This window comes from Epinephelus lanceolatus, chromosome 16, assembly GCF_041903045.1.
Source record: "Epinephelus lanceolatus isolate andai-2023 chromosome 16, ASM4190304v1, whole genome shotgun sequence".
NCBI classification, from domain to species: domain Eukaryota; kingdom Metazoa; phylum Chordata; class Actinopteri; order Perciformes; family Serranidae; genus Epinephelus; species Epinephelus lanceolatus.
In genome coordinates, this window is record NC_135749.1 from 12,534,336 (window position 1) to 12,549,978 (window position 15,643).

The 15,643-nt window shown below is 40.9% G+C and overlaps 1 protein-coding gene across 25 annotated transcripts in view; it reads right to left on the reverse strand.

Annotated features, from left to right (window-relative positions):
• adgrb2 (adhesion G protein-coupled receptor B2) overlaps positions 1-15,643 on the reverse strand; it is a 285,233-nt gene that overhangs the window by 115,704 nt on the left and 153,886 nt on the right. For 22 of the 25 annotated variants that reach the window (XM_078175962.1, XM_078175966.1, XM_078175965.1 and 19 more), the window contains exons 5-7: positions 11,307-11,468; positions 1,359-1,523; positions 786-950 (exon numbers count right to left, since the gene is read on the reverse strand). In XM_078175962.1, coding sequence (XP_078032088.1) covers positions 786-950; positions 1,359-1,523; positions 11,307-11,468 — 492 coding nt within the window. The remainder of the gene's footprint in view (positions 1-785; positions 951-1,358; positions 1,524-11,306; positions 11,469-15,643) is intronic. The other 3 variants (XM_078175978.1, XM_078175975.1, XM_078175972.1) reach the window with 1 other exon arrangement.

The window sequence follows — 15,643 nt, forward strand, 5'->3', positions numbered from 1 at the left end:
TATGATGTTCCCCTGAAATGCCAACAGACAAGATCCTCGTCTTGTATAAAAGAGGCTTGGGAGCTACTCAAAACAAAGGGGTCACGGTGGAGGCTGCATTCAGAAGTTTATCATTTGTAGTCTGTCAGCGCTCAATGCGAGCACGTACACATGTGGCATTCAGGCTCGTAAAGAACATACACTTGCATATTGTAACACACACACAGCTTCAGTCGGGAGGCGTGCTTATTAAACCACACTGTTTCCTGCAGCGGCTGACAGTCTGACATTGAACATCACGCCCTCAACCAGGCAGAGAGACACAGAAAGAGTGAAAGCAAGCGAGTGAGATTAGAGCGATGAAAACAATGTTAAAGAGGAGTGATATAAGGAGAAACTCAGGATCTCTCAGGTAAACACAGAGGATAAAAGGACAGCACCACAAGGCACGGACATGCAAAATCAATGAAGAGCTAAAGATGGATGGGAATGTGAATTGACAGGAAGACAGACAATAGACAGATAAAGATGAGAAAAGCGCAGTACTAAAATTGCAATAGAAGCCTTTGGCTGTGGTGCGAACCACTGGGAATCACTTCCATTCTGCCTGACAAATACTGTGCATGTACGGATTGGGCACACACACAGATACACACACTGTCTCCAGCAGGGAGATGCATGCAGAGATGCAGCCACACAGAAAAAAAAATGTCTACAGCAAAAAAGTGTTTATACAGAGTTTCCAAGCATGAATAATATGTACATAAGCATAATGGGGCTCTCCATTTTCTCACTGAGTCACTGACCGGGACATTTCTTCTCGTTACAGGACCGGACCTCCTCTCCTGAGCCATCGCAGGGGTAGCCCTGTATTCCGGTGCCCTCACACATCCTGAAGCGACGCTGCCAACCGGAGTCACATGTCTTGCTGCAGAGGCTCCAGTGGTTCCAGCTGCCCCAGTTACCTCCACCTAGAAGTACCACCGGTGAAAATTGGGGAGCGGGAAGGGTGGGAGGGAACAAGAGCAGCACGTAAGGTGAAAAATAAATGGGAGTTGTTGGTGAATATTAAATCTAGGTTACAGCTCTAAGGCAGCAGTTTGGAAAGTTTTTCAATTTTTTAGGGTGGTACACCAAATTAAGTCAATACGAGCCCATTCTGGGCCCCAGGCTCATTAAAGCACACTAGTATTTTTTGTCCTCCAGGGCCCCCAGTCGAAACTGACTCGCAAGCCAAACTAGGCCCCAACCCACAAATTGCTGGTATGTGGAACAGGAATCAGAGAAACCCACACAGAGATAATGCATGTTTCATGTTTGCATAATGGCATTCGAGAGCATGTGAGTGTGAATACTAAGCATTCATTTGTGCGCCTTACCGCTGCAGGAGGGGTTGGTGCATTCTCTGCTCTCCTGATGGGGACCCTTACACTCAGCCCAGCCGTGCACCGACGCACTGCAGCGCCGCTGCCGCTGCTGGGTTCCCGTATTACAAGTCACGCTGCATCTCGACCACGGGCCCCACTCCAACCACTGGCCCTCCACTGGACAGAGGGGAGGGAAGATGGAGAGACAGGAAAATGGATGAAGATTTTGAGAGACACGGAAAAATCAGGGTGTATTAAAAGACAGGAAAGAGGATGTACGCCACAGAATATAGAACAAGTCAGGACAAATAAATTACAGATGCTATTTGGTTTTCCATAAATAGCAACAAACAAACACACTCCATGGTCCTATGGACATTTTAAATATTTCAATCTGTTATGAAATAGCTGATTACTATTCCTTTCATGCTTTGTTTTAAAGAGTTCACACAGAGTACAGATGGTTAGATTCTCATTCAGAGTGTTATTACAGAGGCACCGCATTTCAACTCTCGACTGCTGTTTGTGCAGAAATAGATTAATAAAAAAACACAATTTCAATAAGTTCCAGTGCTGCCTGTCAGATGATACATGAATACCAAACAGCTTTACCAAAGCCTGATGACATGCACAGGTGTAATCAAAGCCCCCCACTATCCTCTTTAATAAGGGAGTGTTGTTGGGGTAATTGAGTTCTCAAAAAAAAAAAAAAACAACCTTAAATGCACAAAAATCATGATAATCAAAACCAGGGAGATTAATCATTTAAAGTGTGTGCAGACAAAGATTTTTGGTATGTCATCGACTTCAAAGTTGGTTATAGTTGAGACAATTTCGAGGATCTGTGTTCAAGAAAAGACACACAATGTTCTGCTGTGAAAATGCACGACAGCCGCTTAAAAATCTGTGATGAATAAACTGTCAGTGGATTCTTTTAATTTATTTCTACACTGTTTTTGACACATACTTTCGATTAGAACTCTTTGATACAAAACCTTAGCAGAAGAACCAATTACTGACCTGTGACCATTTCCTTTTTTATTTCCGCGAATAAACTGACTTAATATCATGTTGTTACAATTGGTAATTTTTGCTAGTTTCTAACAACTGACAAAACCTTGCAGATCAAAAACTGGGATGAAAATATACAAATTCTGGCCTTTGGCATGTTCGACAACAAAAGTACGCTCATATCCAAAATAGTTAACAAAAGATTTATAATGCATCAGTATCTCTACGGCCTAGCTGCAGTATCAATACAGGTGAATGTCTTGAGGGGATGATATCTAATTTTTCACCTGTAGCTAACATTAAAGAGCTATTTTGAAAATGTTGTTTTTACTGTTATGTTTTCAAACCAATCATGGTTCAGTTTAGGCAGCATTTACAGCAGCATACCGCATTTCACAGTTCTCAAATTCTCAAATGAATTGCTTGTGCTTCCTCTGCTACTCTAATACAAATACACATTCCTGGAGGTCATAATTTGAGCTGAGTAACAACACAATGCTCCTTCTGTTGGCTGCAGCATCATTTAATGTTGAAATGAAAAATTCAACTCATGTGTTGCCACCAGCAACACATTCTCACTCTGACCTTGTCAAATACTGACATTTGGTCATGGACTTTTCACATCCACATATGACGTGCGAGGTACCCTGGGGGCGTTGGTGGTTGATGCTCTGGCACGCGTTGTCAAGTTCTGCCTGTTACATACATTGTCATCTTTCGAAATACACTTCTGTTTTCACGGGATATCTAACATTTACATAGTCTCAAACTAACAAACTACGTCGGTACAACTCCACAAATTGACGTTTTTTTGTCCTTCAACAACAAAAACACGTGGTTAGGTTTAGGAACAAAGAACAGGGTTCGGCTTTAGAATCTTACGGGACACAAACACCACTCTCTCAGGTGAAAGTCCTGTTTGTTGGATCCATCCCCCATCCCTCCCGTCCGTCCTAGTCGCACTTTCGCCGCCTTAACGTTGGGCCTTGTCCCGCCCCGTTTCCCCCTGATGCTGCCAGGTACCGTTAAACTATGAAAGCAACCTCTTTTCGTTGGCTTCTGATGCCGCAAGTCACTGCCCAAGCGCCAGATTTCAACGATTTCTAAGTGACACCGGGCTCCTGCAAGTTGTTTTACTGATGTTGGCTTGAGCTATGCTTTGATTTGTTATCTTTTTCAGCAGAATGGTAACAATACCTAACAACAGACTCTCTATAAAAATGTAATAAAATTTTCTGAGCATCCTTTTGTAAACCTTGTAAATATAATATTGCTAACATGTTTGCAAGCGCTGGCCTCTTCACACATCCAGAAAACTCAAAGCTACATAAATTTGTGGTCGCATTTCTTGACCATTTTCAACCAGCTTTGTATCATAACAATGTAGACAGTAGGTGTGTATGAACTTTGGTAAACTACCTGGTCCTCTCCCAGCTCACATCTGCCAGATGATGCGTTTTACGTCATCCATTTTGTGCCATTCAGCCAATTTTCACTGGCTCTTGGGCCAATGCTCCAACTACAGATTATACGCTCAGACTGTGTTACTGTATTGTCATTCTCGGAACCCATCGGCTGTATTCGGCGTCTGACTTCCGGCAGACGGCGAATACAGCCTCTGGGGGCAGACCCCCAATTTTTTGGCATTCCGGTTTGATTTGGGTGGAGGAGGCGAATTTCTGTTTCCAACTTCTGTTTATATATAAGTAAATATGCTGAACCATTGCAATGGATTCAGAGTTTGCAGTGACGCCAATTATGTTGCGCCTCGTTAGTTCACGGCACGGACCGTGTAACCTGGCAACAACTGCAGCCGGCTCAAACGTGATTGGTCAATATCACACGGACTACAAACAGCCTACAACCGGAAAGCAGGGCTCTTCCGCTCTTCTTCCGGAGGCAAGATCTCCAGGGTTTGCCTGCAGACTCTACATTCACTGAATGTAGAGTCTGTATATAGAGACTACTATATTGTCTGTTCCTCACCTACAATGTTTTCAGAACGTTATTAGTACATTCTGGTGGCTGAAGGTTTTCTACCACTTGAGCAAACTCTTTCCTCTTTTCTCAGTTTTTTTCGGTCATGTAGCATCAAAGTAAATGTGTCCTCTACTGCAGACAGCCTAGTTTTATGAAAAGACCGTCCTTCCAGCAGAGAAATACTTCTTTAGCGCTCTACTGTGTCACTAGCTAGTCGCTACTCTGACTGTAAAACCTTGACAGAGCTGAGGAGGGCAGAGTTGGGTGGCAATTCTGTGTGACTTTTCCACTTAAATTAACACCTCTCACATTACACATAGACTTAATCATTTTGCAACTAATAGAATTCAAAGTTTGATTATTATTTAATCCATTTAATGTAACCTTTAGTCAAGACAAGCTGATGTAGAGGCCATATTTCCATGTCTACTGACAAAGCTATGCTAAAAAGAAATATACGCTCTTATAGTTACAGCTAAGTATTTCTGAATATGTGTAGAATTAATTCAGTTAGGGCAAGGTTAACACTTTATCATATACATTTTAACAGGCTAAAAGAGAACAATGCTGCATAGCCATTGTGTATGTGCTGTAGGATTGTACAGTAGCCTGTCGATTTGTCTCTGTATTAACAAGAATAGCAATTCAAAGTGAGAACTGCTCTTGTTTCGGCTCAGAGTGATATATAGAGGCACACACTGTACACACAGGGACTTTAAGTAGCAGACAAAGTGAAGTACAGTGCAGTAAATGTATTTGTCTGGTTCTCCCAAGTGGGAAAGCATTGCCAGCTCTCCTTGGTAATGTGGTCAATCACGCTGTGTGTGTGTGTGTGTGTGTGGCTCGCACAGTGTTCCAACTAGCTGGGGCCAGCACTGTGTTGGGGGGGATGACACAAACAGAATGTGCTGTGAGCTAGAATTTAAGTGTAAACGTGACATTTCCCGAGCCTATTTCTGAGTAATTAAAGTGACAAGTCCGGAATGGCTTCCAAAAGAAGAACAAACCATCTCCTCATCTTTATATCAGTGTGAAAACACTTGCTCCACAAATATGGGAACACACACAGTTGCACAAAATAGAGTAAAAAATAGAGTTGGTCGTAGAAAGCTGTTTGTAACGCAGAAAAAGAGGCAAAATAATGCTTTTATGGCAAAATTACAACAGTTTCTTCAGCAGGAAGTACTGAATATCAGAAGCATTCAAGACAAGATAGACATGCAGTGTAAGCAGAGACATTTTCCAGCAGGAAAAAACAGCATATAGAAACGTAGCAGGCATTGTAGCGTGGCATCTCTCCGTCGTAGGAAGCCGTTTTCTTGCCAAAGACACAAACTATTAATTGGCCTGTAATTAAGACATTGCCATTAATCCCAGCATATGCTCAGCTATGAACTGACTGTTTATGTTGTGAGAAAAAAAGGTAGGCATAAAGGCAATGCCTAGCCAGCTCTCTGCATACACAGGAGTGCATTTTAGTTCTTGACGATAGCTTTAAAAGGTCTGATACGATCAATTAATTATTCATGTATGACATTTCTGCTTTCTTTTACTCTTAGCCTGTTGATAGTCTTTATTTGATGCAACAGCTGTCATATTAACATTTGCAGCTCTGCCCGCATATGCGTGCATTTGTTTGATGTGACGACGTGTGTCTACATGAGAGATGAGCCACTGTGAAGAGAGATAAGGGATTATGTTGAAGGAATCAGATCTGATTTAACTCTACACAGGTTTAACACAGTGTTGTATAGACATATGGCACAGTATATGGTCTTGAGTAAAGGGAGGGAGACCAAATCACTGACACACACACACACACACACACACACACACACACACACACACACACACACACAAGATCCATCAAAGCTCTATTCTCTATGCATGGACGTTTGTGCCAAAAGGCCTGTGCTGGTATTCATCATTTCAAAGGACCCTTGCCTTTGAACTCCCGAAAGCACGCTGAGTCTGTTGTGATAGATTCACACACTCATACACAAACACATAAACCATATGAGGACACACATACACAGATTTCCTTGAGGCCCTTGAAGGAAGAGCCTTTCTCCCAAACCCTGTTTTTCCATCACTGTTCCCAAAACAGCATGGCAAAACATCCCGGAGGCCATACTTTAGATTACGACGTCTCCCTATTCCTCCCTTTGAGACATAACTTTGCTGCCGCTTTGTCTGGCAATGGGGACAGTTTTGTTTTATTTAAATATTAACCTTATAAAACCCCTGCTTTGAAAAACATAAAAGCCAAAAAAATAAAAATAAAATAAAATACAAAATAAAAGTATATTAGTCTGCAGGGAGTGTGGGAACACAAAAAAGCTCCAGCCCGGACGGGCTCCGGCAGCATTCACATAAATATAAGTATATATTATTTTCTAGAGGGAAATAATGCAGGATTCTTTACCTTTGCAAAAATAAATAAAAAGCACTTACCCTGTGATAATTGCTCAGGCTGTGAGTGATTACACACTACACAAGCACACGCGCTCTCACTTGGACTGAAATCAATTCAGGGTATAAAGAAAATAGTTATTATTCAGAAAGCAGTCACCAGTTTTGCAATAAACCGTCTTATGTTTTAGTGTCTGTGCGCCCATTAATGCCATTATTCCAATGTTGTGTAGAAACCATTTACATTCTGGCACACAGAAAGCACCGACTGAAATTAAATCACTGAAATTAATATTCCCTTCTAATGTCAACGCTTTCAAAGTAAGTGGTTTTCTAAAGGGACACTTGAAATACAAAATTAAAATTGCACAGAGGCAATGAATATGCCGCAAGTATAGTTGAAGTCTTAAAAATGCCAAGGGCTTTTCTTTGTGCAAGATTTGAACTGTGCCCTATCTAATAGGTAGATGTTGGTATTTACATCTAGAAAGCTGCTCTGTGATTGGCTGCGGTGGTTGTTGTTGAAAACCTGCCCTTCTGTTTCTTTAGTCTGCTCTATTGAGACGTTATTTCAATCGCTGTGCCGCCCCTTTCCACTCCAATGCAGCCTGATAAAGATGTTTCAGCTGGACAGTCTGAGACAGATTGGAATAAAGTCCTGAGGTCCCCATCTACACCAGAATTAGATGGGGCTGCACCAGCGACTTATTGCTGTTCTTGACAAGGTATAGGCCTAACAGGTAATCTCAGAGACAATAGCCGAGGAGCTCCACTGCCGGACAGCTCAGCAATCTAAACTAAGCCAACCATGGAGGAAACAGAGAAGTCCAACCTAAAGGCTTTGCTAGGCTACAACCCCTGTGGATGGCTGAGTGAGAGTTGAAAATGGGCAAGACTCCCATGGCTACCCACAGATGAATATGGAAGTGAGAACTCTGGTGAGGATACAGGAGTTAAAGCAGCGACCATTCACAGACAGGGAAGATGACATTATGCTGCATTCATGTTGTGTCAGCAGATCGGGATGGTTTAAAGTTCCCAATATTCCAAAGTGGAAGTGTTAATGCATTATTCCAAATTGGTCACTCTCATTGCTAACCTTGTCACATTATAAACATTTGAAAAGTCTAAATTAACTATTTGACAGAAGCTATGATAAAAAACTTTTTGTCAGTGACCTTTTTTTCTATGATGAAAACGAGACTATGACGAGCTAAAAATAGATCCTGACAATAAAAACTGTTTCATTTTTGTTGACGAAATGTGACAAAAATGTTAGACACTGAATACCGAGAACAGCAGGCTGGCAAACAAAGTAAATAGTTGGTGCCAGGATGTGTCACTAGCTGCTGAATGGCAGCAGAGCAAGCAGCCACCTGCCGCTGGAAATCACAGCTGATCCCTGCAGGACTCCACTCAGTCCAGACTCGAGTAGGTTTATGGGTTGATGCTTTTGACAGGCAGGTAGAAGGCTCAGTTATCTGTGAGTGTAGCTGTGCTAACAGCTGAAAGTTTAGTTTTATTCACCAACTACAGTACAGGCCAAAAGTTTGGACACACCTTCTCATTCAATGCGTTTTCTTTATTTTCATGACTATTTACATTGTAGATTCTCACTGAAGGCATCAAAACTATGAATGAACACATGTGGAGTTATGTACTTAACAAAAAAAGGTGAAATAACTGAAAACATGTTTTATATTCTAGTTTCTTCAAAATAGCCACCCTTTGCTCTGATTACTGCTTTGCACACTCTTGGCATTCTCTCGATGAGCTTCAAGAGGTAGTCACCTGAAATGGTTTCCACTTCACAGGTGTGCCTTATCAGGGTTAATTAGTGGAATTTCTTGCTTTATCAATGGGGTTGGGACCATCAGTTGTGTTGTGCAGAAGTCAGGTTAATACACAGCCGACAGCCCTATTGGACAACTGTTAAAATTCATATTATGGCAAGAACCAATCAGCTAACTAAAGAAAAACGAGTGGCCATCATTACTTTAAGAAATGAAGGTCAGTCAGTCCGGAAAATTGCAAAAACTTTAAATGTGTCCCCAAGTGGAGTCGCAAAAACCATCAAGCGCTACAACGAAACTGGCACACATGAGGACCGACCCAGGAAAGGAAGACCAAGAGTCACCTCTGCTTCTGAGGATAAGTTCATCCGAGTCACCAGCCTCAGAAATCGCAAGTTAACAGCAGCTCAGATCAGAGACCAGATGAATGCCACACAGAGTTCTAGCAGCAGACCCATCTCTAGAACAACTGTTAAGAGGAGACTGCGCGAATCAGGCCTTCATGGTCAAATAGCTGCTAGGAAACCACTGCTAAGGAGAGGCAACAAGCAGAAGAGATTTGTTTGGGCCAAGAAACACAAGGAATGGACATTAGACCAGTGGAAATCTGTGCTTTGGTCTGATGAGTCCAAATTTGAGATCTTTGGTTCCAACCGCCGTGTCTTTGTGAGACGCAGAAAAGGTGAACGGATGGATTCCACATGCCTGGTTCCCACTGTGAAGCATGGAGGAGGAGGTGTGATGGTGTGGGGGTGTTTTGCTGGTGACACTGTTGGGGATTTATTCAAAATTGAAGGCACACTGAACCAGCATGGCTACCACAGCATCCTGCAGCGACATGCCATCCCATCCGGTTTGCGTTTAGTTGGACGATCATTTATTTTTCAACAGGACAATGACCCCAAACACACCTCCAGGCTGTGTAAGGGCTATTTGACCAAGAAGGAGAGTGATGGAGTGCTGCGGCAGATGACCTGGCCTCCACAGTCACCGGACCTGAACCCAATCGAGATGGTTTGGGGTGAGCTGGACCGCAGAGTGAAGGCAAAGGGGCCAACAAGTGCTAAACACCTCTGGGAACTCCTTCAAGACTGTTGGAAAACCATTTCAGGTGACTACCTCTTGAAGCTCATGGAGAGAATGCCAAGAGTGTGCAAAGCAGTAATCAGAGCAAAGGGTGGCTATTTTGAAGAAACTAGAATATAAAACATGTTTTCAGTTATTTCACCTTTTTTTGTTAAGTACATAACTCCACATGTGTTCATTCATAGTTTTGATGCCTTCAGTGAGAATCTACAATGTAAATAGTCATGAAAATAAAGAAAACGCATTGAATGAGAAGGTGTGTCCAAACTTTTGGCCTGTACTGTATGTGAGACATGAGTTTAAACTCAAGACTATCATGTTGCAGATTGAGAAAGAATTCAGGCTTTAATTAAATTATTTATCTGCTTCTTTACAGTGAGATCAATAAATCAGAGTTTACAATGAATCTGACTACAAATCCTAGTTGTCTCAGATTACTTATTTGTGGTGTCAAAGTTTTTGAGACCATAGAGATGTTGAGCTCTTCAAATGATTATCAGTAATTGTGAGCTCGTACATCAGCCCCTAAAGCTGTCAGTGTTGGAGGAATGCAAGGTTGTAAGTGTGTGGAAATTATTTGTAGTTGTAGAAAAAAATGTCTAAATTAAATTTTTATACAACCTGTCCAGAGTCTAATTTCTGACAGATCAATTAGCCTAACTTAATTAGTTTAAAGGTAAAACATATTGACCAAAAGTTGACTAAAATGTCATGAATTTTCGTTGACTAAAGCTAGACTAAAACTATGAAGGATGAAAATGACTAAAATGTAACTAAAGCTAATAAGCATTTCTGTCTCAAAGACTAAGACTAAATCTAAAATTATTGTAAAAATTAGCACTGCTCACAATGACAATCATTACCATTTTTACTATCTTAGTTTAGCACACTGCATGCTAACCCTTGTAAATCGGAAGTTGATAGTAATGTCTTTTGTTTTTCAGGTATTTGATCATAAATCAAAGTCGACAGTGCTGGACAAATTACAGTTTTAACCTTGTGATGGGATTTGGATAACCACAGTTATCCCATTCATCCTGAGGGGACACCAATATTTGTACCAAACTTTATCGTAATTCATCCAATATTCGTTGAAATAACTTCAATGTGAGCCCATCCACAGTAAATCGTAATGCTGAGAGCAACTGAAGAAGCATAATGAGTAAGGAAGTCTGCATAGGGCTGGAGGGAGGGGAGGACGATTGGGTCAAACACACCGGACTTTTACCCAGGAGACCAAAGTTCGAATTTATGTAAAGTAGTTGTGCACTGGCATAAAAAAATTTACTTATTTTAACCCAAAACACGATCTTTATTCTAAACCTAACTAAGAATTTTTGTACAGGTTGCCCTGAGCATTGCAAAGAGACACAGAGGGGCGAGACAAAGCGTTTGTATTTGATGACCTATGAATGAGAGCAGGTTGGTCTGCATGATGTGACATGAATGCAGCATTAGTCCACATTTTAGCAGAGGAGAGCAAGACACTTACAAGAGCTATAATGGAAGAACACACAATGTAAATGCATATGACTGTAAACTCTAGAGCCGTCACAGTAACCCAGTTGTTTTTGATCTTTGTGATTTCGGAGAAAAAGAAGAACAAGTCATGCATGAATAGGCAGAGAACCAAAGAAAGAAAGACTGGGTGTATCATGTAAATGGGGATGGTACTAACCAGGACACACTGCTATGTTGCAGAGTTTGGTCTGAATCTCGGGCCGTCCACAAGCCAAGGCCCCGCCTCCGTTCACACACTTCCTGGTTCGTGTCCTGGAGCCCCGCCCACAGGTCACAGAGCACAGACTCCATGACGACCACTCCTCCCACAGCCCATGCACTGCAAACACCCACAAACACGACATGGGGATGAGGGATGAGGGAGAGAGGGAGGGGTTGGAGCATCCCATTGCAGGCAAGAGGGTTAGAGAATGAGAGAAACACGAGAAATCAAATGAGTCTGAGCACATTCCTTAAAAAAACATGAAGGAGGTGACCTTCTGACCTCCGCAAAAACATTCCACTTTCAATGGAAAAGAAACACTGAGAATGAAGCTTCACTTACATGTTGCTAAATGAAAGAAAATGGAGGTTAGGAATGGACAATCTGGCATTTGAAGTCATGCAGCTCGAGCCGTGACAAGGAATGAATGTGGTAAGTTGGCTTCAGAAAGTATCAGGGCATTCAGTTACTATATAGAGCGAACCAAAGGATCCAAAGAATCCGATGACTTCAAACACTTCAAACACCAATTAAAGTATTAAAAATGTTTCTGATCTTTTTTCCTTCTCCCTTCCTCTTTTTTCCTCTTTATTGCACATCTCACCCCATTTTAGCAACAGATGACGATGAAATACATCAAAATAGAATAAATGAGCAGCGGAGTTGCACAAAAACTTTGCAGATAATGAATGTGACTTCATGACTGTTGCTGTTTTACCGAACGCTAGGTCAATGCCTACATAACCTGTGTTTCAGATGGGTGACACTGGCACTGATGCATGCACAAAAATAACTGCTAGTAGAGATTAGAGGTAATAACAATAGAACGACAGACATTAGAAGAAAAAAGAAGTGTTGAACAGGAGACTCTAAAATAGAAAAAGATGAGTGACAGGATTAGTTAATGAGTGTCAAGAGGGGAGAGAAAAAAACACATGAACATGACAAAGAGAGAAGATTATAAGTGAATCTGAAAGAATACAAAAGAGATTTGGGGCTGAAAAAGTTTGAAAGGCCAAGAAAAGAAGAAGGTTACTTAAAAAAAATACAGAAACGCTCAGCCAGAGACAAGTCGAAAGCAAGATATAGAGATGGTGAGGGACAGAGCAAGAGAAAGTTAGAGACAGCAGGATGGAGATTGCTGGTCCTGTGTTGAGCAAAGCTAAATAAATCATGGCGATAAATAATTAAGTCTACTCTGTGAAGGATGGCTCTGAGGAGCAGGAGTATAGAAGGCTGAGAGAGAGGGGGAGAAGACGGTGGTATTAAAAAGTATGGAGATGTGGGGAGCTGGTAAATAGTGAAATATCCTTAAATACTGCAAAACATGGTATCAGCGTATCTTTAAGCTGCTGAACAAAGTGGATATATGTTGCAGACAGAAAAAAGCATCAGGACTGGATCCAGCAAGAAGTGTTTGCGTCACTTTTTGCTACTGTACTGTTCATTTCAATGACGTTTCTTTTTCAAGCTCAATTGTAAGCCTCGCTGAACTCAGTTAAAAGTTGGCCTAGTTATAACACATGTGTTTACTGTTAGAGACTTCCACACAACTAAATTCAAATGGGGCTCCACATCACTAACACGTTCTTTCATAGTGATTAGTTGTTAAATATTTATGCATACTGTGTGGCAGGAGTAAGTGTTGCATAGCTAACTGTGCCAACTGACAAAGCTAATGTTAGCTTGCTAATAACTAATATGGTCCACATGTCTGAGAGGGTGCTTGATTACTGTGCTGTTTAACAATGTTTTTTTAATTAATTTTTCCCAAAAAACACAACACACCTCAAGATACAAAAGTTACGGCAATAAATTAAAATTATTCATTCCACCTTGCCATTTTTTTTAAAAGTACAATTGCAGAACTAAGGGGACAGAGTTATTTTGCCTTTAAAGAGATAGCGGAGGTACTAATAGTGCAGTATCAACGTCTGTGCAACAGGGACAGTCAGCAGGACGGGACGACAGACAGTACAGGTGTGACGTTTTGATGACATGTTACATGTGCAACCCATTGCTGGGAGATTTGAAAAACAGCTAGCAGCATTTAGCAGCTAATTCAAAGACGAGGAACAGCAACAAAAACAGTCTACAAATTGGGCAGACAGTGAGGTCCGGGTGCTCCTTACCCTCCGAGCAGACGACAAGATCAACTGTCATATCCTCCTGAGACCTGAACTTCTGTTTGGTATGCATTTTTTGACTTGTCCTAGCTATTTGGAATCAGCAGGACCCGATAAGGATAAAAAAAACTAAACGTTGTCAATGATAATTAAGTCCCAATGTCCTCAAACGAGTACTTCATAATTAACAGTGTGTTAGCTTGTTACTGCTGCTAAAATTAGTCACAATTGTATTCCATATCAAGCTGGTGCAAGCCAATCCTGACAACCAGTCCCAATTTTATTTCTTTTAACCATCTATTTCATGGTTCAGAGTGTTGAACAGCCATCGAATTAAAGATTTTTTTGAGCTTTGAAATTGCATTTTCGTACAACCCGCTGGGAAAGTTGTGTCTGTGGAGCAGTAGTTACTGATTTGAAAGGTGGTATTTCAATGCAGCAGGATGTGGAGTGCTGAAGTATGTCAGCTGAAATATTTTGGTAACAAACATGAAACAAGACTTATTTCCAAAATATGCAATTTAATAAATCATGATAATAATAAAATATAACCGGCATCATCAAAGTGCTTGCGGATTTCTTGGGGGTATCTCATCCCAAACTGCAAAACCTTCTCAGGAGACAGAGGCAACTCAAAAAAATAACAAACTAAAAAAAAAAAAAAAAAAAATACAAGTCAGTCAGAGTTCTGTTATTTAGTTTTTTTAACACAACACTACAAGATTGCTTGTAAGACATTACTTATTCATCCAAATTGAATCTCCATCTCTCAAACCCAGTACAAGTGTATCTGAAGTCTGACTGTGCAAAGCCAATCAATTAGCCTATAAAATCAAGCTTGGAGCTGCTTTGGGACGAAGACATTAAAAGGAGAAAATATTCATTGCAGATGGGGACAAGGGGAGAATCAGATAATCAAATTAAAGAGGAAAAAACATGATAAAGTCTCCTAGGATACTGGGATTAGGATTGTATTACACTACCTATTGGTGGCCAGGTAAATACTCCCCGTTGAGCAGTATTTCAAGTCATAAATAAAGCAGCACAGGGCAATTCTATCAAATATTGTGTCTATCTTGACACCAGCAAATACATTAACATAATACTGCACGTCTTTTAGTTCAACTGCTCACGTTAAAAGAGAGTTTATTGCCCTCGAGGTTGCAGTCGCAGGGGGAGGTGAATAAGAGCATGTTTACAGCAGCACGAACAGAAGAAATAAATAATAAAATAGCAAACTGATCAGTGCTGATCAAACTGCAAAGTGACAGATCTGTGTTGTCACAAAATCAAGTTCATGAACTCCAGAAATTTATCTCTGTGAGAAACAGATGAAAAATATGTGGTTTAAAAAAAAAATGTGCAAGGAAAAAGGAAGCACATAGACGTCGTACTCACTCCTGCCTGGGTTTCTGATGCAAATGCAAGAAAGCTCAGATGAGAGGAGATAAAATAGCCACGCTCAGCCTCCTTTATTTAAACATATGCGTATACTACACACACATTTAGCAGAGCACACATTCATAGCACCGCAGAGACTAAGGATATGCGTAATGAGGATGCATGACTTCAATACACGTCCGTAAAATATATGCAATTATTAAATATGTGTAATGATGCATGTATATGAAGATATCAACTTTTAATTTCTTATTCCTAGCTTTTGCAAATGAATAGTCTATAATGGGACACATGCATTATATTGATCCTAAGCATTACCATCATTAGCAGCAATTTCATCGGAGGTCATAGCAAAGCGTGCTGCATTATTCAAAACTTTGTATCAGGGTGTGCGTGTGTGAGTTTGTGTGTTCGCCATCTGCGCAAGTCCGCCATGAAATCATGACTACAGAGCCTTGCATGCACCCTCAATGTCTTGCTTGAATGGTTTCTGGAAGTGTGATGTTGCAGCGTTTGACTACGCAGTGACCTGGACATACTGTATTCATAATGCACCATTGTTCTGCTCCATGTTTTAAATGTCACTGAATCTATGGTAAATGAGCAGTAGCTAAATAGAACAGAAGTAGGGGTACTACTTCACTTTGCATGCTTTGGGGCATGAAAGCCTTATACTTCAGCGCATATTTAAAAAAAAAAAAAAAGTTAATTTGCCGGACCAATTACTGCCTAGTTTGCTTTGTCAAGAGCCAGACTATTACTTAA